General features: G+C 52.7%; 1 protein-coding gene across 9 annotated transcripts in view; it reads right to left on the bottom strand.

The window, feature by feature from the left end:
• The window catches only part of SMARCA4 (SWI/SNF related BAF chromatin remodeling complex subunit ATPase 4), an 88,526-nt gene that overhangs the window by 10,158 nt on the left and 57,318 nt on the right, over positions 1–21,050 (bottom strand). For 4 of the 9 annotated variants that reach the window (XM_081813048.1, XM_081813047.1, XM_081813046.1 and 1 more), the window contains exons 23-31: positions 20,788–20,834; positions 19,196–19,362; positions 16,395–16,558; positions 14,125–14,352; positions 13,775–13,873; positions 13,438–13,515; positions 12,583–12,801; positions 8,677–8,718; positions 7,906–8,159 (exon numbers count right to left, since the gene is read on the bottom strand). In XM_081813048.1, coding sequence (XP_081669174.1) covers positions 7,906–8,159; positions 8,677–8,718; positions 12,583–12,801; positions 13,438–13,515; positions 13,775–13,873; positions 14,125–14,352; positions 16,395–16,558; positions 19,196–19,362; positions 20,788–20,834 — 1,298 coding nt within the window. Of the gene's footprint in view, positions 1–3,851; positions 4,359–7,905; positions 8,160–8,676; positions 8,719–12,582; positions 12,802–13,437; positions 13,516–13,774; positions 13,874–14,124; positions 14,353–16,394; positions 16,559–19,195; positions 19,363–20,787; positions 20,835–21,050 lie in introns of those variants that run through there. The other 5 variants (XM_081813053.1, XM_081813052.1, XM_081813057.1 and 2 more) reach the window with 4 other exon arrangements.

The raw sequence follows: 21,050 nt of genomic DNA, 5'->3' as shown, positions 1-21,050 counted from the left end.
GCTTCCCTTGCCTCTGGGATAACTGAACTCCACCTTTGAAACTAATGGTACACTATGTTAATTAAAAAAAAAAAAGTAAAGAAACAAGTAAGCCGAGTGGGGGAAGCACTTGGATTTGACATTTCATTTTGGAGGCGAGACCCTGAGCTTTGAAAAAAGATGCATGACCCGGGATTACACAGAAAGCAGCAGCTGGATCATAATCCAGGCAGGCTCCTAGCTGCAGTCGCCCACTCTGCGGCTTCCCCGAGCAGACCCTGAGTGTCACAAGCGCCGGCTTGCACCACGCTCCGCAGCGGCCGGAGCTCAGAAGACATCAGCTGTGGGTGATGAGGACAAAGAGCAGGAAGGCCAGGACCTGTTCATGGCATGCAAAGAACATTTCTCAGCACGAGAGAGAGGGTGAAAACGAGAGGCAAAGCCAGCCCAGCTCCCCTGGGAGCTGCGGCCAGAGGCGCGTGGAGCTGGTCATGCAAGTGTAGGGGGGCCTGAGGCCACCTTCTGCAGGGCTGGGTGACCCGGGCCTTGAGAAGCGTGCTTCCTGGCTGAAATGAGTCAGGATTCGCAGCCCGCTGGTACTCCCGGGAGCGCCTAGAGTGCTGAGCAGCTCTACAGCAGCGGAGGCCACAAAGCCCCTTCTGAAATGGAAGAGACCTCTGGATGCCCACGCTGGAACCCAGGGTGCTGGGGGTCCTCTGGTCCATCTGGAACTGACAGACCCACCTCCATACCTTCCTGAGACCCTCATACCCACTCTTCCTTCCCTCCTAACTTCTAAGCTTGGTTAACTTACGTCTTTAATCAGTTTCACCTTAGAACCTTAACCTTTCAATTCTTTTAGCTAGCTGTCTTTTAGCTTTATTTTAAAATCTACCTATTCTTGGGTGCCTGGGTGGCTCAGTTGGTTAAGCGACTGCCTTCGGCTCAGGTCATGATCCTGGAGTCCCGGGATCGAGTCCCACATCTGGATCCCTGCTCGGCGGGGAGTCTGCTTCTCCCTCTGACCCTCCTCCCCTCATGCTCTCTCTCTCATTCTCTCTCTCTCTCAGGTAAATAAATAAAATCTTTAAAAATAAATAAATAAATAAATAAATAAAATCTACCTATTCTTTCGTGATTTCTCGTTTACTTGACCTTGGACCTTTTTATTCATCTTTTTTTTTTTCTTTTCCAGTGATTTTGAATTTTCCTTTTATACTTCCTGTCTTACCTGTTGATTATCTTCTATTTTCATGACCATTTCTTTATTGTTTTCCCTGAGTACAGAAGGCACACACGCTTGCCGGAATGCACGAGCACTTTAGAAGGATCTCACACGGGACTCTGTGGGAGGCAGAGGGTGTGACTTGTTCACCCAAAACTACTTATTTCTGGGGTCCAGTGTCTGTACCCGTCCTGTTTTGAACTTATATGTAACTCTAGTTTTAAGCCGTTCTAAGATTGCTGCCCTGTTTTCTTCTACTGTGACGACCAACCACCACAGGGAGTGAAGCCTGGGGCCGGAACTGGCAGGGTGGCAAAGAGGGCAGGTGCAACTTCATCCAGCAAACTCTATGGCAGCCTCAGAACCTCAGCACGATTCAACAAGGGCCACTGGGCCCTCAGCCCAGCCTGCACCTACACACGCAGGCTGGCCTGGGCCTTGATGATAGGGATCAGCACTTTTCTCAAGACATCTCACCTGAGCGTTTCTCAAGACAGGCTCTGGGCTGGGTGCCAAGCAGAAAGTGCTGACCCCTTCCAAAAAAAAAAAAAAGAAAGTGCTGACCCCAGAGCTGGACCCACAGGCAGAGAGCTAGCTTCTCCTCCTGCAGCGTACCCAGTCTGAGCTTGGGCTCCAGATGAAGGGCTGTATGGCATTCAAAGGCCGAGGCTGAGAACCCTGAGGCCTCTCTGCCCCCACATGAAACGGCTCCCAGGCCTGCCCACCCTCTACTCTTTCCCCTAAAGGGGACTATCCTGAGGGGATTGGAGGCACCTGCAGTTACCTTTCCTGGGGAACACTTCAGCCAGACAACCTCCCCTGGGGCTTGCTACATTGCCTGTTTTTCTTGCAAATCAGTGTACAAAGCTTTCAATTCCCAAGAGCCATCTGCTCTTTGATTCTGAACAGGGAAGTGCAGCAGGGCTCCTGCAAGGGCAAAGGGAAAGCGGTAATAGGTTTTAGGCAGTGGCTGCCAGGCCGAGGCCGAAGCTGCCACCACAGACGGGGCAAGGGCCTTGCATCATCCACAATGGATTCAGGGCTGGTCTCTAGGCAGCATGCCTGGCCCACGATATCTCACATTTGGGGTCTCTGCAATCCAATCTGGGGGATTCCACTTCTATGCTGAGGACCTGGAAACTGAGGCAGGGAGATGGATGTTGAACCCAGATCTCTGTGACCCTCAAGCTGTCCAGTCCTTTTCAAGTGGCTGCCTCCTGGCAGGGGGAAGGGGGAAGGGGACCCAGAGGGTCTGCTCAGTGGGGCTCAGCCGTGGGAGGCTTAGCCTTGGCAGCCTGAACACATCCACCACCTTTCTGAGCCATCGAGAGTAACTCGTGAGGATCTCCTGAGAACAAGTGTTCCCTTCTGTCACGTCAGTATGATGGAGTTCAGGAAACCTGGCGCTGACCCTCCCCTGCCCAGCACGTGCTCTTCACAGCAGCCGTGATTCTGCCCTACAGCGGGGAGCACAGGTGCTACAGAGGCTCCTCTGGAGCCTCCCTGCTGAAATGGCTCCTCCCAGCAGACCCAGTTCTCTAAAACCACCCCCAAGGCACCGAGGTATGCGCTCCAGAGCACACACCCACGGACTAGCATCTGCAGACAGTGCCTTGGCTACCTATCTGAAGGATTACAGGATGACGACGCCAGCTGACAGGACACATCACCCTATGACAAGGTCCCAACCTGACCGGGAACCTGTGCCTAACTTACTTCCATGTTTAGATTTTAAAGCGAAAATCCCGACCTTCCAACTTACTTTCTTAATTCCGGTTCTCATTCTGGCTGTTAACCATAGGATTCCTCGATGCAGTTTGAGATTTCCAAGCACCAAGGAGAAGGAGCCCTGTGAGGTCCTGCATGCGCGCTCAGCCCGGTACAGCCCCTTGCCTTAGCTGGCTTCCTCTGCACACAGGATGCCCCTCCCCTCGGCCTCAGGGCCTCTGCATATGCTGTCCCCTTTTCCCATGACACTCCTTTCTTCCTCTTCCCCCGACGGGGCCCTGCTTATGTGGCACACCTCTTCAGGCCACACTGGACATGGGGGCCTTGGGAGGGAGGGGCATGGCAGTCCTGAACCTGAACAGGTGTGAAGGGAGCAAACGCTTCTAGATCAGGACATTACCTCTACATGGACAAGGATGTAAGTACAAAGGCAATTATCAAATGTGGTTGCACTGGTATTGAAATACAACCAGGGGAGATCTTGAAATATGTAATCAAAAGCAACATCTGCAGCAATGCCCACCAACAGAAGGGTGGCCCCGCTCACACAAAGCAGCGGAGACACAGCAGAAGCACTCTTCTCGAATCACTGCGGGGAAGACGCAACCCCGGCTCCCATGGGCACTGGAGTGGAATCAGCAGCACCCGGCCCTCTCGCTCAGCAAGGCAGACTCAGGAATATCGAATCCAAATGCTGACAATGTCCTGTAACCATTTACTGGCGTCCAGGAGACACCACGCTGTAACAATTCGTTCTCTCCTCAGGCTCCATGTTTAAACTCAAGTACAGAATTTAGCTAATTAAAATGTTCTGGAAAGCCAAAAAAAAAAAAAAAATTTTTTTTTTTTTGGAATATAGATTTTCTCTTCCGGAAATGAGCTATATAGGAAGTCTGAGACAAAGTGTGTGATAGGCTACTTCCAAATTTATTCCACTTTGGTTCTCTTTGGTGTGGCATGGTGTCTGGTCCCTCAGAACCTTCCAGGTGCCTGATGGGTGTGCCGTGAGAATTTAACCTGGTCCAAAGAGAGGTCTGGCCTTTATGCTGGGCTCCTAGGATGTGATCTCTCAGCCCTTGAAATGTCCTGCCTTGTGGGCTGCCTTTGTTTACCTGGGGGCCTTTGGCCCAGAGAGTCTAAGACTGTGACTTAAGGCAGGGGTGATGGGTCATGTGGCATCAGCTCAACCCACAGAGGAGCTACAGACTGAGGCCAGCCACGTGGGTGGTTAGTCGTGTCTCCGAGAAACAAGTTCCAATAAAAACTCTAGACATCGAGGCTTCCTTGGTTGGCAGTGCTGTGAGTCGTCTCCTGATGCTGCCAGGGAAGTGAGCGCTGTCAGCAACTCCCTGGGGAGAGGGCGGCTGGAAGCTCCACACACAGAACTCTCCAGGACGCTGCCCTGATGCCAATCTTGGTCCTTGCACTGTAACAAATCATAACTGAGTTGAGCAGCTTTCAGAGAGTCCAGAGAGTCCTTCAAAATAATTAGCAAGCCTGAGCGTGGTCTGGGATCCCTGAACTCTGCAGTTGGTGTCAAGAGTGAGGGTGGTCTCACTTCTCATCCAATCTCACAACAGGGTGAACCACACTGTTATTTTCCCTGTGGTTTCAAATTCAGGATGTTAAGGAATGTCAAAAAAATCCATTAAATACGCCAGCCTTTTACCCAAAGGTCATCTTTGAAAGTATTTGCTATGAGGTAACTTTTCAAGCAGGAAAACAGGATTATTTTCCCAAGTCTCTGTGTTCCCTGCTTGATCTTTTCCTATGGGACCACCAGCAAAGCAGCAAGGGGATGGACCCGCTCCAATCGCAAACCAAGCGTTTCTCAATGTCAGCATGTGGGAGACTTCCTTTAATGAGCACATATACAAGATCCACTTGTAACTTCTCTACGTTTCTTTCCACTGTAACGGAGAACTCCCAGTCCTGTGATGCCACCCATTCCAGGAGGATGCAGGGTTAAATGTTAACCATACATCAAACCCTCCACTGAGGTGTCCTGCCACTCGGGTCTCACTCCAGCTCGGAGTGCAGTTCTGTGACTCCAGAGCTGGGGCTTGCACCAAACTGGATCTCAGCCTCTTGCAGGCGAACAGTCTCCACAAGGGGTCACGGAGCCCTAAGAGCCAGTTTTAGTTTCAGGCCTGACTTCTCACCCCATCTTGCACGTGCTGGAAGAACACTGTTTGCAGCAGCTGGGGGAGTCAGTTCCACTTTTCTCATGTGATACATGGCTAAGGCTGATGCTCAGGGGCCTTTTGCAGTAAGTCACAAGATGACTTAAAAAAATGGACACCCTTTTTTTTTTAAGTTCGAAAATATCCAAGGCCTTATCAACAAGTTTAGGATGCTGTTTACAAGCATCTTGTTTGTCTTTTTTAAAACCGAGGTGTATCATAATACAGGAAAGCATGCATATCAAATGTTTATCCTGATAAACATTTTCATGTCTTTTTAAATTTTATTTATTCGAAAAAGAGAGAGAGCAGGAGCAGGAGGAGGAGCAGAGGGAGAGGCAGAAGCAGACTCCCCGCCAAGCAGGGAGCCCGACATGGAGCTGGATCCCGGGACCCTGAGATCATGACCTGAATTAAAGGCAGACGCTTAGGGCGCCTGGGTGGCTCAGTCGTTAAGCGTCTGCCTTCGGCTCAGGTCATGATCCCGGGGTCCTGGGATCGAGTCCCACATCGGGCTCCCTGCTCGGCAGGAAGCCTGCTTCTCCCTCTCCCACTCCCCCTGCTTGTGTTCCTGCTCTCGCTATTCTGTCAAATAAATAAATAAAAAAAATCTTTAAAAAAAAAAAAAAAGGCAGACGCTTAACCGACGGAGGCACCCAGGCGCCCCCGAACATTTTCACTTCTTGAGGTAACCACTGTTCCACACCCATCACCATGGATCCGCTTTTCAACTTCCTATAACTGGAAGCATCCAGTAGGTACTTGCTAGCGTCTGGCGTCTTTCACTCAACAAAATGACTGTAAGATTCTCCCAGGGAGTGGCGGAATGTCTGTGCTGGTGGTGGTTAGAACTCTGCTCCTGGATTAGGCCACCACTGGTATGTTTTCCTACGGATGGACGCCGGGCTGTTTCATTTGGGGCAGTTACAATCAAGGCTGCTCTGCAAGTGCTTGTACCTGTCTTTTGGTGGACACAGGCATTCAGCAATCTCTGGAACCAGGATTGGAGTTTCTGGGTCAGAAGGTTTAGTGCCAAAGAGCGGTCTGCTCCCATAAGCAGTACGTGAAGTCCAACTACTCTGTGTCCTTGCCAACACTTAAAGGAATCTGAGCCATTCTGGTGGGTGTATGGAGGCATCTCTGGTTTTATTGTGCGTTACCTTGATATTACGGCGTCAATGCCAATGATCCCGAGCACCTTTTCACATGCCAATTGGTCACTGGGATATCTCTTTCCAGGAGATGTCTGTTCATGACTTTTGCCCATTTTAAAATTTCATTCGGTGCAAGTATTCAGGGGCTTCATGAGGGTGTCCTTGGATGAAAAGATGTTCTTAATTTTAGGTGCTTGTGTCCTGTTCAGGAAGTCTCTGCACACATCAAGGCCATGAAGATTTTCATCGATGCCTTCTTCTAGAACTTTGTTTTACCTTTCACATTTATGTCTCCATTTCAATTTAACACATGTGTAAGGTGTAGGGTAAGGTCAAGGTTCACTCGCTTTGGATACCCAAAAGATCAGCATGACTTTTGAAAAAGTCCATCCTTGCCCCCTAATCTTCAAGGGTCTTCTTCATTTTGATAATTTTAAGACTCCCTCGCAAAAAGATAATTGGGAAGAAAACACTGGGATCTATCGTTTTCATTGGGTTTTTGCACATTCCATATTTCAAATAATTGTGACTCTTCCACTTTTTTCTTTGTGGAATTTGCCTCAAAGGTGAAGTCTACCTATCAGTTCGGTATTTTCTTCTCCAATACAGATGCCACATTTTTAGGGTGGGTGGTTGAGCTGAAATAAGCCTTTCTCAGTCATTTGTTTCTCTTCTAATAATAAAAGATTCTTTTTTTAAGGACAATTTACAACTTTTATTTGGGTACTACAATCATCACTAGTCCCCAGAATTTCACACTTGCTAAGAGTCTCTTCAAATGATGCACTGAGGCTTACACCTCGACACTTTTCCCTCCTACAGATTACAATTTACCCTTACTTTGCTTAATGACTGCCACATGTTACTATAAAATCAAGCTAGTACTGGCCAGTATGTACCAGAAAGTGGACTGAGATGCTGGGGGAGCAGTACGAGCCGAGCCCTGAGCAAAGTGCAGGCCTCATGCCCCAGCTGGCCCACCGTGCACATGCTCCCGGGGAGGGCCTGGCAGAACCGTTATTTTCTTATTTAAATGGTACTTGTGATCCACAAACAGATCTGCTGCAGTCTCCTATTTTGTGTGTCTGGGAGGGCAGGGACCCCAAATCCTGGAGCGGAGCCTGGTCAGTCTTCGCAACAAGCGGCCCACGCGTGATGGCCCATGGTGGGAACTGGGCTGGCACGTCATCCAAGTGTGGGGAGAGGGTAGAAAGTCTAAAGAAGGAAAGCTGCTTTGTCTCAGCTCCAGCCACACGGGCCCTCTCCCTACAGTCTACCGGCCGTGCGATCGGCGCCCATCACCGCACTGGTCCCTCCCTCTCCCTCCCCCGACCCATCACCTCTCCCCCGGCTCCTGCCTCTGCTGGAGCACTTGGCCCCAGACCTCCATTCCTCAGGGCTCCCCCTCAAACGTTACCATCCCTGAAAACAGCCCCGTCTCCACCTCCCCACGACATTTTCTCTTCCCTCTCTCATCACAGTTGACAGAGTGCTTGCCTCTTGCAGAACGTTAAGTTCCACGAGAGCAGGCATACCGAGACAAAGACAGGCCAGCAATGTGTGTGCAGTGACCGGAGGGCCGGACGAGGCACCTCCGAGGACCCCCAACGCCCACCTGCTGCGCTCCGTGGCTTACCTGTCCTTATACTTGATCACAGCGTCCACGATCTTCTTCATCTTCTTGGTGAGGTTGGGAGGGTTTGGGGAGAGCTTCTCGGCGGGTGGCCGCCCGCGCTTCTTCTGCTTCTTGCTCTCGTCGTCCTTGTCACGGCTGCGGGTGCTAGTGGTCGGGGTGGAGGAGCCGGCATCGCTGTCCCGCTTGCGCTTCCGAGACGATTTCTTCTGCCGGACCTCCTCTTCGATCTCCTCCAGCGTGCCCTCCTCGATGGCCTTCAGGGTCAATAGTGGTAAAATAGGACAGCCAGCACCGAGGTGGACAAGCAAAGGCCGCGGCGCAAACCCGCAGGCCCCGGCAGGGCGGGACACGCTGGGGGCCCCAGGTGGGTTCCGAGAGGCCACGAAAGGCTGGCTCTGCCCCCCCAGGTGCTCCCTGCCCGTGCCTGGCCTTAACAAATCAACAGTTGCATTTCTTTACCAATTAAAGAGGCACATCCCCACCGACGGGAGCCCGAAGACTTGGACCCTGGAATCCCTCCACCCGGAGGTGACACTATTAATACTTCTGCTCTAGAGCCTCGGCATTTTTCTTAAAAATTGTGGCAAGATGTACATAACACAAAACTGACCACTTAACCATTTTTAAGAGTGCACTTCGGGGCATTAGGTATGTTCACTGTGTGCAGCCATCACCACCGGCCAAGCCAGGACTCTCCCGGCCCTTCCCACGTACGCGTGCGGCACCGAGGACAGCGATGGCAGCGTATCCACACGCCGTACCGGGACTCACGTTTTTGCTTACTATGTCCTGGATGTACTTCCTGTCGCTTTTCTGCAACGTAATTTTTGATGTCGGTTTAGTATTTCATTGTACAACATACCCTCATTTAGACTTTCTTGGGCATTTCGGCTGTTTCCATTTGGGGGCGGGGTGCTAGTCGGACCAATGGTGTGACTGCCAGCCGTGTTACTTGTACATAGACTCCGGGCAGTGAAACTGCTGAGCAGAAGGACCTGACTGTGAACAAGATTAATTTCTGAACAACACCAACTGATTCATTCTCAATGATAAGGACTCGTTTGCACATTTTATCCCCACAAATAGATGAGAAGCCAGAGGAGCCTGCAACCAGAAAAGGGAGCTGGGGCAGGGCTCCAAGGGATGTTCTGGTTGTCCATCTCACATTTACCAGCTGTGACTGCGAGCACAGGGCCAGGCACTGAGGACACAGCATGAAAAAGCCCCTCACGGAGGGAAGACAGTAAGCAAACATCTCGCAGACATGGTGACAAGCATGCTGACTGCCAGGAGGGAGGGTGAGTGGTGTTCTGATGGTGGAGCAGACGTGCCCTGGCCGGGGGTCAGGGGAGCATCTCAGAGGAGGTGGCACTTAGGCTGAGATCTGAAGGGTAGGGGTGGGTAAGGCATCCAGGCCAAAGGAACAGCATGAAGGGTGTGTGGCAGGCAGGAGGGACTGTAAGGCTGGCGTGGGGGAGGATGTGCACTGCGAGCCCAGCGGGGTACGGGGGGTTGAATAGTGTCCCCTAAAGTTCATGTCCACCTGGAACTTCAGAATGTGATCTTATTTCAAAATAGGATCTTTACAGGTTTAAGTAAAGAGCAAAAATGAAGTCATCCTCTGTCAGGGTGAGCCCCAACTCCAATGAGAATGTCCCCATGAGAGACAGGAAAGGACACAAAGACACACGGGGGACAGGCCATGTAAGACGGGAGCAGATAGGGGTGAAGTGGCCACAGGCCAAGGAATGCCAGGGCCACCACAAGCTGGAAGAGGCGAGGAATGATCCTCCCCTGGAACCTTAGGCCTTGCTGAAACTTTGACTCCAGACTTCAAACCTCCAGAACTCTGAGAATAAACTGCTATAGTTTTTTTTTTTTTAAGATTATTTATTTATTTATTTGAGAGAGAAAATGAGATAAAGAGCATGAGAGGGGGGAGGGTCAGAGAGAGAGGCAGACTCCCTGCCGAGCAGGGAGCCCGACGTGGGACTCGATCCCGGGACTCCAGGATCATGACCTGAGCCGAAGGCAGCCGCTTAACCAACTGAGCCACCCAGGCGCCCCTAAACTGCTATAGTTTTAAGTCACCCACTTTGGGGTCCTTGCTACAGCTACCCTAAGAACGCAACACTAGGGTCTCTGGTCCCGAGGCCCAGGCACACAGGTCAGCCCAGCAGGGCAAGTGCCAGCACCATTCTCAAGAGTTTTGGTACATGTGGCACCGGAGTGGCTGTCAGAAAAGGGGGCCCAGTTACGTGGCCACCACTAAGAAAAGAGAGTGTCTGTTTTGGGTAAACGTATTTTTTTATTAACACAAACTCTTACTGAGTACGACATTTACAAAAAAAGCATGTGCTCTGTGAGGCAAAAAAAGTCTTTTCAACATACGGAGCTGGGGCAAACTGGACATCCGCTTGTGAAAGAACGACGCTGGACTCTGACCTCACGTCCTAAACAAGAACTGCTCAAAAAGGGGGCGCCTGGGTGGCTCAGTCGTTAAGTGTCTGCATTCGGCTCAGGTCATGGTCCCAGGGTCCTGGGATCAAACCCCGCATCGGGCTCCCTGCTCGGCGGGAAGCCTGCTTCTCCCTCTCCCACTCCCTCTGCTTGTGTTCCCTCTCTCGCTGTGTCTCTGTCAAATAAATAAATAAAATCTTAAAAAAAAAAAAAAAAAGAACTGCTCAAAAAGGATCCTGGGCCCAAATGCAAAAGCTAAAACTCTTGAAAGAAAACACAGGGGTAAATTTTTGTGCTCCTACATTTCTCAGTGGATTCTCTGACATGATACCACAGCACAAGCAAAAGGAAAAAAACAGATACACTAAACTTCGTCAAAATTAAAAACATTTGTGCTTCAAAGGACACCATCAAAAAAGTGAAACAGTAAGCAACAGAATAGGAGAAAAACATCTGCAAATCACACATCCAATAAAGAGAGTTTTGAAGAAGATACACAAATGACCGACAAGCACCTCAGGAGATGCCCAGCACCATTAGCCACCAAGAAAATGCAATTAAAAGCCACAACAAGGTTACTACGGCGTACCCACTAGAATGGCTAGAGTCAGAAGGACAGGTGACAAACACAGGTGGGATGATGGAGACATCGGAACTGTCACACACTGCTGGTAGGAATGTAAAATGGTGTGGCTGCTGTGGGAAACAGTCTGGCAGTTCCTCAAAAGATTAAATTAAAAAATTACCATTTGATTCAGCAATTCTACTTCTAGGTATTCATGTGATAAAAATCACAATATATATCCTGCCAAAATCTTGTCCACCAATGTTCATGGCAGTATTATTCTCAGCAGCCCAGAGGTGGAAAACAGGCCAACTGTCTGCCAACGAACAAAGACATTGTCTATCTGCACAACAGAGCATTACTCAGCCTTGAGAAGGAAGGGTACTTGCTACCACACAGATAAACCTTGCCTACTACTAAATATTTTGCCTATTGCCAGAAGCCAGTCGCCAAAAGGAGGACACATGCCTCTATTTATATGAAATGTTTAGAACAAAATCTAGGGGGAATAAAGGGACAGGAAGAGAGCTGAAGAGGACAGGGCTTCTTTCTGAGGTGACGAGAATGTTCTAATGCTCATTTGTGGTGATCACCGCACAACGCTGAATATGCTAAAAACTACTGAACTGTCCATGATTGAATGCAGTGTTATATAAATTATATTAAAAAAGAAAAGAGCAGAACGTGCACAAAACATTATTAGCACACAGGCAATTGTTTTTAAAAGGTATCCGTGTCTCAAAAATGCAGAGCCACGGGAGCTCTTCCCACCTGCGTTTCGGCCTACGTTCCATCGCCCGGAGCTCGGGGCCGACGGGTGGGAAGCAGGACAAGCACCTGCCCCACCCGAGGGTCACTGGTTCCCTGGCACGTTTCAGCGGCTCCCTCAAAAGCACAGCTGAGCCAGCAAGCTCACTAGTCTGGGTGGTTCTGAGCTTTTAGGACAGGGCCAGGGCTGCCTAACCTCGTGGACTGAGGGGGCACTCGGGCTGCAGTCAATCAAGAGGAACCCCAGGGAGTGTGACCAGAGGCCTAGGCAGGCCACATTGTTCGTTCTGGGGTGTGCCAATAAGCTGGGCACAGCTGAACGCCACCACCTGCCTCCTGGGAAGGGTTGCCTCATGGACATTTTTATGAAACTTCAGGGCTGGATTCCCGGTCACCACCTCTGCATTCAGAGCCCCGAGCATGGGGAAGGGCCTGATGAGTCACCATAATCCCAGTGCGCCCACCAGATGCCCACGGCCCTGACTTAGCCGCCTACACCTGTTGCTGCCAGGGACCTGGGTGAGGGGTCCAGCTCTGGGGTCGATGTGCCCCAAGGGAGGCTGTCTGACCCCCGCTGGCACTCCCACCCACGTGGGAGGGCAGGTCACCCTCTGACCCATCACTGTGTTTCCCACTGCCAGGCCCTCGGAAGAGCACACCAAGCTGAGAGCGGCAGCACTGTACCTGAACCTCAAGTAAACCTCCTGTGCTAGTGGTCAGGAGGACCGGAGCGAGCTGGCCCTGTATCAGAGGTGTCGCTGTGGTTAACGAAAACCAAGAATGGCCAAAGGGAACCCGCTCGCGTTTTGGATGAGCCCCACAGCGCAGCAGCTGAATCTCTGCTCTCCCGACCCTGCCCCTGGCCGGCCCTCTCCAGCATGTACCTTGAGCCACTGCTTCTCCGTCAGCGAGTCGCTGTAGTCCACCTCCTTGCGGTGGCGGGAGCCGCGACCAAACATTTTCTCCTCTTCCTCCTCACAGGTCAGCCGTTCCACCTCAGCATCGTCCTTGATGATCCACGAGGGGAGCTCGTCTTCCTCCATCAGGCGCGGCTTCCGCTTGGGGTTTCGGGCCTCCTCGCGCCTGCGGTCCAGGTCCATGCGCTGGGGGGCGCAGGGCAGGGAACAGAGGGAGAGAGGCGTGAGCACAGGGAGAGCTGGGGGCACACAGGGCACGTGTGGCAAGGGAGGCTTCAAGCCTCGGGCACCACTGCTGCCAGGCAGCTCAACGGCAATTCTGAGGCTTCTGGCTCCAACAGCAGACCCTCGCTAGGGGCTCCGCCTCAGGAGCAGAGAATTCCAGAAAAGATGGGAAGGGCGCAGAAGAGGGGCCAAGGGTCCACACTCTGACTCCATGCTGACTTGCGTTTTCTACCCAGAGCTAAGGGGCACCTGTGACTGACCACAGGCCTGGGACAGCGTTAACTCCCTCTGAAAGGGAGTCTCAAGGACGAAACACTCAGGAGGACAGGCATTCAGCAAGACTGAGGGTCACACATGGGATGGGGGTGTCTGTGTGTCCCACTGTTGCTGCAATACTCTTAGGGGACCACGGGAGAAAGATGGGTCAGCTGGGAGGCAGCGTGGGGCCCCCCTGAGAGAGGACCCAGCTCCAAGACCCGCCAGGACACCCCCGTCCCCGAGAAGTTTCGTCCTATTTGACTAAGCTGTTTTGTTCTACTTGATGTCGATAGGGTGGGGCGCGCGAAGCCTTCAGAGCGCCCCACGAGGTGTACCTACCATGAACAGGTCAAATTCCTCCTCGTGCCGGGCAATCATCTGGTTCACAGTCTCGTCGTCGGGCACTTCGTCTTCTTCCTAGAAGGTTTCACACGTTTAGTTCGAGTGCGGGGAGGCCGGGCTGGGCGGCGGCCGGGCTCGGAGGCGAGCGGCGGCGGTCCATGGGCAATGAGCTGGCGGTCCCAGGCCGGCTGCGGTGGATGGGGACCCACACGGCAGCGAGAGGCGCACACACACACACGCACACGCACGCTCCGTGGGATCAGGGCCCTTGCTGGCCGTCTCAGCCGAGAAGCCGAGGATTGAATGGGCATGGAGACTGAACTACCCCTCTCACCTTTAGAGGTGGCTCCTCCAAGTCGGGGTTGACGCCCGCTGGCGGAGGGGCAGTGTGGGCGAAGCTGGCACTGCCGCTGCCCGTGCTGCAGTGTCTGCTCTGTGGATAAATAGAGGACTTCAGTCTCCAGGGCTGTCAATCCGGCGTCTTTCACCAGCAGTTTAGAAAAAAAAAACCACTTCAAAGAAAAAGCAAGTACTCATCCTCTTTCCTTTCAGCCCACACTCCCTTTACTCCAAAGGGATGCAAAAAAAATAAGAGTGCAAAAAAGGTAAAAAAACAAAAATGAAAGCCGCTCATGCGTCCACCACTCACGCCGGGGAGGGGGTTGGGGCTGGCGCTGCCCTCACCTCGTCCTGCTCCTCGTGCTCGAGGATGGCCTGCAGGAAGGCGCGCCTCTCGTGGCTGGAGGACTTCTGGTCAAACATGCCAGCCTGGATCACCTTCTGGTCAACATTGAGCTTGTACTTGGCGGCGGCCAGAATCTTCTCCTCTACACTGTTGACCGTGCAGAGACGGAGCACCCGCACCTCGTTCTGCTGCCCGATGCGGTGGGCGCGGTCCTGGGCTTGCAGGTCCTAGAGGAAGAGAGGCAGGTTAGTCCCGGACCAGCTCTGCGGAGATCTAAGAGGCAGTCAGCCTCGCAGTGACGGCGGGAAAGGCCTTCCCGTTCTTGTGTGCCTGCCTCCTCCTGCCGGGCCCTTCTGCCTGCCCTGACCAGCAGCTTCTTGAGCTGGGAGCCCCGGAACGCAACCTGGAGTCTGTGCCAGGATGATGATCCCCCATCGTCCCTTCCCATCTTACTGGGATTCTACAGGTACTCCAGGGCACAGTGCAATCTGGAGGGCAAGTCCTGGGCCGTTATACTCCCAAGGAGCTCATGTCACAGCTGCACGGTCCCCTCACCTACCCCAGGAGGGCCCCGGCGCTTGGGATGGCCGTACTGCAGTTAAGGGCACCCATTCACAGGACAGGGTCGAAGCCGGACAGCATCTTGGCAATGCCTGGCTTGGGTGTTGGCCCTGCTCCTTCCCTGCTGTGCAGCCCAGGCCGAGGCGCAACCTCTATGAGCCTCAGGACTCACTCTGTTGACACAGGTCCTTCTGGTGACTGTGAGGGGAGAGGAGCTAAATGGCATCGTATACTCAGCCTAGAGTGTGCTGCGGAGCAAGCTCTGATCAAATGGTAGCCGTGGCTGCCAACACTAACTGTATCATCATCCCCAGCTGCGAAATCAGGAGGGTTCCCACGAAACCCTGCATCCGGGCCCGGAGCAGTATGGGCCTATACGAGATTCACACCCAGTGGGTTCGGCAGAGGCCACACCTGGTGGGGGGCTGGGAGCGCCTTGTGTCCATAGCTGAGCTCCCTGGCTCGGCCAGCATGCTTCCTGGCGGTGCTGCCAAGCACTGGCTCACGTGCCCCAGGGGGACCTCTGCCAACTGTCTGCCTGCCGACGGGGACAGCACACCACAACCACATCTCAGGAAACTGGCTGATCACGGAGGTCTCGGTGAGAACTACGCCCCAGGCTGAAGGTAGAAAGGGATGCTAGTAACCAACCTGAGCATCTGCCCATCAGATGGACTACCATCCACACACTAGTGCCTCCAGGCTGTGGGGAAGGACATGCTCATACCGTAGGTGGGAGAAACCTGGGGCAGCCTGCTGGAGGCCACTTGGACAGAGGTGACCAGAATGTACAGAGGACATGCCCATGGGCCAAGCAATCCCACGTCTCAGGGTTGACTGGTGAGTCCTTGTACAAATACTCCAAGGAAGGGACAAGAGAGCTCCCTAAGCGGTCACGCTGAGAAACAAAACCCAGATGCCTGCTAAGTGAGGTTTGAGTTGAGTCTCGAGGCCACCATATGCCTGGACACCTGGCAGCTGAGGAGATGGCTGTGTGGAGTCCCAGTGAGCCTGCCCCGAGAGGACAAACACACCAGCTGCCGGAGGGAAGAACACGTGCTAGAACACGCTGTGTTTCTATCAAAACCAGAACACAGGTGTGTGCCTACAGCTACACGCTGGCTCGTGGTCAGAAACAGCGGGACTGGTGTGGGGGGGAAATGGACTCTTCGGTTTACATTGAGTTATTGATATCTGCGTTAAAAAAGACTATTACTTTTATAATGAAACATCAGAAAAAGTTAAAAACTCCCTTTAAAATCGCCATATCTATCAAATACCACTTCTCTGTAACCGGCATGGAGCTCTGAATAGGGCATATAGATACAAAATAAGAGCAGCAGTGTAAAAACATGCCCCCAAAGTTTTAAAAGCACAAGTGTGTGAGAGCTCACAAAGAACATGGCCTGGAAGGCTTGGATCACAAAAAAAGTGACAATCACTGACGGCTGGTAAGATTGGGGCATTTTCCACTCTACACATTTACCTAAAACCAGGATTTTTTTTTTTTTTTAATAGAAATGGGAGTATTTTTTTTCATAATAAAAGCAAAAAGTGGTGTTTTAAGACAAAGGAAAATGAATACGCTCGGGGCTTCTCTACAAAGGCCTTAGCAGCCGTGGGTGCCGCCGGGCACTCGGGATGGGAAAGGGTCTCCCGGGGAGTCTCCAGTCCTCCCCGCCCCACCAGGGGGCCAGCCCAGCCTTACCTGGTGGGGGTTCCAGTCACTGTCGAAGATGATCACAGTGTCGGCCGACTGGAGGTTTAGCCCGAGCCCCCCGGCGCGGGTGCTGAGTAGGAAGATAAAGTACTCGGAGCCGGGCTCGTTGAAGGTTTTCAGCAGCATGCCCCGGTCCTCCGCTTTTGTCGTTCCTGCAGAGCGCAGGGAGAAGGCTGTCAGCAGGGGGGACCACGCAGGGCAGGGTGGGGGGCGATGGCGAGGAGACACAGAGAACACCTGCTCCAGGGCGGAGACAGTGCCCGCACACGTCCCATGGAGGCCTCCTGGGCCAACTCTATAGTCGCTCCACACGCATGCCTGAGCTGCGATGAGTGAGCAATTCAGGTTTACGGTGAACACGAGCGAATGCCACACCCCCCACCCCAGATGAAAAGGAGCCCCAACAGGCCACGAGTCACCTCGGAGTCAAACAGGCCCGATGTGAGCACGACACAGGGTGGGTGCCCAGGCACGGTGCCTGGAACGAGGGACTGGCCAGAGGGCTGGTGCCTGCCTCAATCACACTGCAGTGGGTTTCTCTAGTCACAGAGAATCTTCTACAGGCAAGCGCATGGGTGCCTTACAACAGGGACTCTTCCCTGCAAGCAGGAATAGCTTCCCTCTTCCTGGAGTCACAGGGACTCTCATGTGACCATCTATGACACGTGAGCACCAGAGGGGCACCTAAGCTCCTTGGGTTGCTGCCAGCTCAGAGCAAAGTGCTTTTGGCAAAATCAGGAGTCATTTTTGGTGATGAAATGAAAATTAGTCAGTTAAACTCTGCCTTCAGCTCAGGTCATGATCACAGGGTCCTGGGATCAAGCCCCGCCTCGGGCTCCCTGCTCAGTGGGGAGCCTGCTTCTCCCTCCCCTGCTCCCCCTCCTTGTGCTCGCTCTCTCTGTCAAATAAATTAAAAAATCTAAAACATAAAAAAAAATGAAAATTAAATGCTTCCAACCACTTGCCCAACCATCATGACGAATAGCACGGAGACCCGATGCCCACAGGAGCCTGGGCTCCAGGCATGCCCCCCATCTGCCCCTTTCGGAGGAAGGGCTGAGGCCTGGAGCAGGGAACAGGCAAGCCCATGCTAAAGGGCCCACTGCCCCGATGTCTAGCCCGCACCCTCACTCTCACTGCTCTGACGGTGGAAGGTTCCATCTTACAACATGTTGCTGAGCCCCTACTTTCTCTGTCTGTCCTTTGCCGTTGCTCTGTGACCATGTGGATACTGTGTAGCTGTGGCCAAGTGCACCAAAAGTCCTCTCCTCACCATGGAGGACAAGGAAAGAAATGGGGCGAAAGAACACCTCTTGGGGCAGGAGGGAATATGCTCTCTACCTACAGCTTCTCGGGAGGGTTGGCACCGTGACACAGACAAAGCCCAGTGCGCACAAGGCCTGGCCATCCTGTTGACAGGGGTGCAGTTTTCAGTCTCCAAGGAGTGGGAAGGAGGCCCCAGAAGGAGGCAGGGACACAGGGAGACACACACTGTCATTTGCGCTTGTAAAGGTGGCCCTGGACGGAACTCTAAGACGAGGCTGACAGAAGGCAAGATGGGCACAAAGGGCAGGCTGTGGGTGAGGGCGAGGAGGCCAGAGACCGACAGGCTATCAGCCCAGCAACCACAGGTCTGTAGTCTGTGAAACCACAGTCCCACCAGATGCACAGCAAGACAAATGAGGGTGCAGACATTTGGGGCATCCTGCCAGAGAAAGGCACCGGGCAATGAGCTTCAATAAAAGCTCTGAGAAGCTGTGGGAAAGAAGCTACTGACTTAACTGTGTTCAAGCCAGTGGCTCCGAAGCTCACTCTTCTGGTGAGTCCGTGCACTCTCACAGTTGGAAAGAGAGGGGGGACTTCCTCTAGGGCCTCACTGGCCAATCGACATGTGTCAGACCACATGTCCAGCATGCTGTCACCATCTCACTTAGCACCCTCCTCCCTGGGGCTCCCATGTGGTGGAATAAAGGCAGACACACACAACTTCCCAGGAGAGTACAGGGGTTGCAGCTAAGCACTGTCCCCAGGAGAACCTGCTGTCATCCTGCATCACCAGCTCCACTCTCCCCCTGACCCACTACCCTCAGTGCACACGGTTTGGGCATGGATGAGCCTGATTCCAGCTCCAGGCCTGACCAGTGACAGATCTACAATCACAGGGCAGTGGAGAAAAGTGTACGTGCCTCATAGCAACCTAATGAGAGCCAGCCCCTGGACCTCTGGGGGAAAAGATGGGCGGCAACCTCTGTTGGGGACACTGAAAAAACATAAGGGGAGCCTGGACAGGTTGCCTGAGAATGAAGCCAAGATGGAGGACAGTGGAACCAAGAGCTTGAGAAAAGCCCCAGCAACATCATCTAGACACCTGGATCCAGCTGTACCTGAAGCAAGAATAACCCCTGGGGTTCAGTATACTTTTTCCTGATATCCAAGGGATGTGGACTTCTGCCACTTCCCACTGAAAGAGAACTGTTGCATAGTACACCACAACCACTGGACCCAGAGTTGTAGTACAAAGACAATAGGCCTCATGTTCAGGAGACCTGGGTGTCAGATCCAGGTTGGCCACTCTCCTAGACCACAGGCTCTGATCCAGTCATGATACTTGCAGAGTCCTCCCTCCCAGTCCTGCAAGCCTGTGTCCCTGAACGTGCTACGCTCACTCCTGATGCTAGATCTAGTCTCCGGGCCTTGCCCTGCCTCGTGAAGGAGGGTACACCGGCCAGAAGCTTTGGCAGTTGTAGATAACAAGTCCCTCCACAAACACCTCTCTTGGGCATACTCACCATCAAGCCTGAGGTATTTAAAACCGCGATACGCAAAATAATCTTCCATGATCGTCATGAGGGAGGTCATCTGACAGAACAGCAGCACTTTGTGGTTGGTGGCACGGAGTTTGGGAAGAATCCTATCGAGAAGCTCAAACTTCCCCGAGGCTCGATACAGGTCCAGCCTGGTGAGCAGGGAGTGGAGGAAGAACACGATGTTAGCAACGGCACTTTGCAGATAGGCAGGAGAGGAAGCGTACCTCCCATCTCGGGGCTGACCTGGGTGCCTAGGCAGGCTGCTCATCACAGGGGTCAAGGGCACAGAAGTGGCTTCATAAGCAGACCCTCTGACCTCCATGAAGTTTCAGCAAAGCCATTTCAACCCAACTAAAATATGCTCAAGGCCATTCTTGGTCAAAGGTGAGCATGTGATTGTCATCCAACTTAGATACTTTTAAGAATGAGAAGACATGCTATCAGCAATCATGCTGGGACAACAGGAAGTGAGGACTCCTCCCTAGTCCACGAGAGAACCTCCAGGAGCAAAGGCACACACTGGAGAGTGCCCACCGGCGCCTCACGTAGGGTTAAGGGCCACTGGAGCTTTTCTCATTCCCTCTAGTTAACAACCCCCGGCTTACAGCTGTGCAGACTGAGGCTGGGGGGACAGTGTGATATGGCTGCTGATGTGCCAGGGCCAGGACTCGAACCAAGGTCTGTGAGCCCCCCATGATGCAATTTGGTATTAAAAAAATACAGCAAAAGAACTTTTTGATCTTTTATTTGGTGCCTCTGTTCTTCAAAACCATTTACTAGCTCAGAGAACTGCTGGTGGCCTCAGCTCTAGAGCAAGGCTGTTTGCAATGATGAAACCTAGTCAGGGTACCCACCTCCAGCACCAGGGATTAAGGAAGCCTGGGTTGCATCATCTATGCTGGAGGGGCGCCTTGATGGCTCAGCTGGTCAAGTGTCTGCCTTCGGCTCAGGTCATGATGCCAGGACCCTTATCCCTCTCCCCCTCCCCCTGCTCGTGCGCGTTCGCTCTCTCCCTCAAATAAATAAAATCTTTAAAAAAAAATGCTGGAAAAAAACACCCATGACAAAGTGGACTGGATATCATCTCTCTTAGCAGAGTTTAGGCTCAGAATGATTAAGAAGGCTGTGTCACAGAGCCCGGATGTGGCGCTGTGGGGCCTGGAAGCCAGGTCTGCCTCTCAAGATTAATGGAGGATTTCTTTTTTTTTTTTTTTAAAGATTTTATTTATTTATTTGAGAGAGAGAATGAGAGACAGAGAGCACGAGAGGGAAGCGGGTCAGAGGGAGAAGCAGACCCCCCGCTGAGCAGGGAGCCCGATGTGGGATTCGATCCCGGGACTCCAGGATCATGACCTGAGCCGAAGGCAGTCGCTTAACCAACTGAGCCACCCAGGCGCCCTAATGGAGGATTTCTATTCCCTTCTTCGGTTTGTCTCTATTTTCTAAATTTTCTGCCATGAATACAGTGCCTCTGAAATTGGACAAATGTCACGAGAGCAATAAAGCCAATCAAGAAGTGAAAAAGACCTTCACGTGGACAGCGTGCCCACCCCCTTCACCGGGAAGCTTCTCACCCTTGCACGATGCCACCGGTAAACCCCAAGTGCTCGGAGAAGGACTCCTGCAACAGAATGAGAGATAGGTCAGCATGGGGCAGGAAGAGGCCACCCAGCCCCACACCCCGGAGCCCCCACACCCCGGAGCCCCCACACTGGTGCTCAGCGATCCACAGTGGCTCTGAGGTGGCTCGGGGGCCAAATACGGACGCTGCACACTGCTTTTCCATCCGGTCGACGTCCCTTCCCTCAGGCTTCTCCAACCAAGAAAAGTCAGTCAT

Source organism: Leptonychotes weddellii, chromosome 1, assembly GCF_054177405.1.
Source record: "Leptonychotes weddellii isolate Sample4059 chromosome 1, ASM5417740v2, whole genome shotgun sequence".
Classification (NCBI taxonomy): domain Eukaryota; kingdom Metazoa; phylum Chordata; class Mammalia; order Carnivora; family Phocidae; genus Leptonychotes; species Leptonychotes weddellii.
Note: the sequence above shows the minus strand (reverse complement) of the source record. Positions and strands in the feature narration are given on the sequence as shown.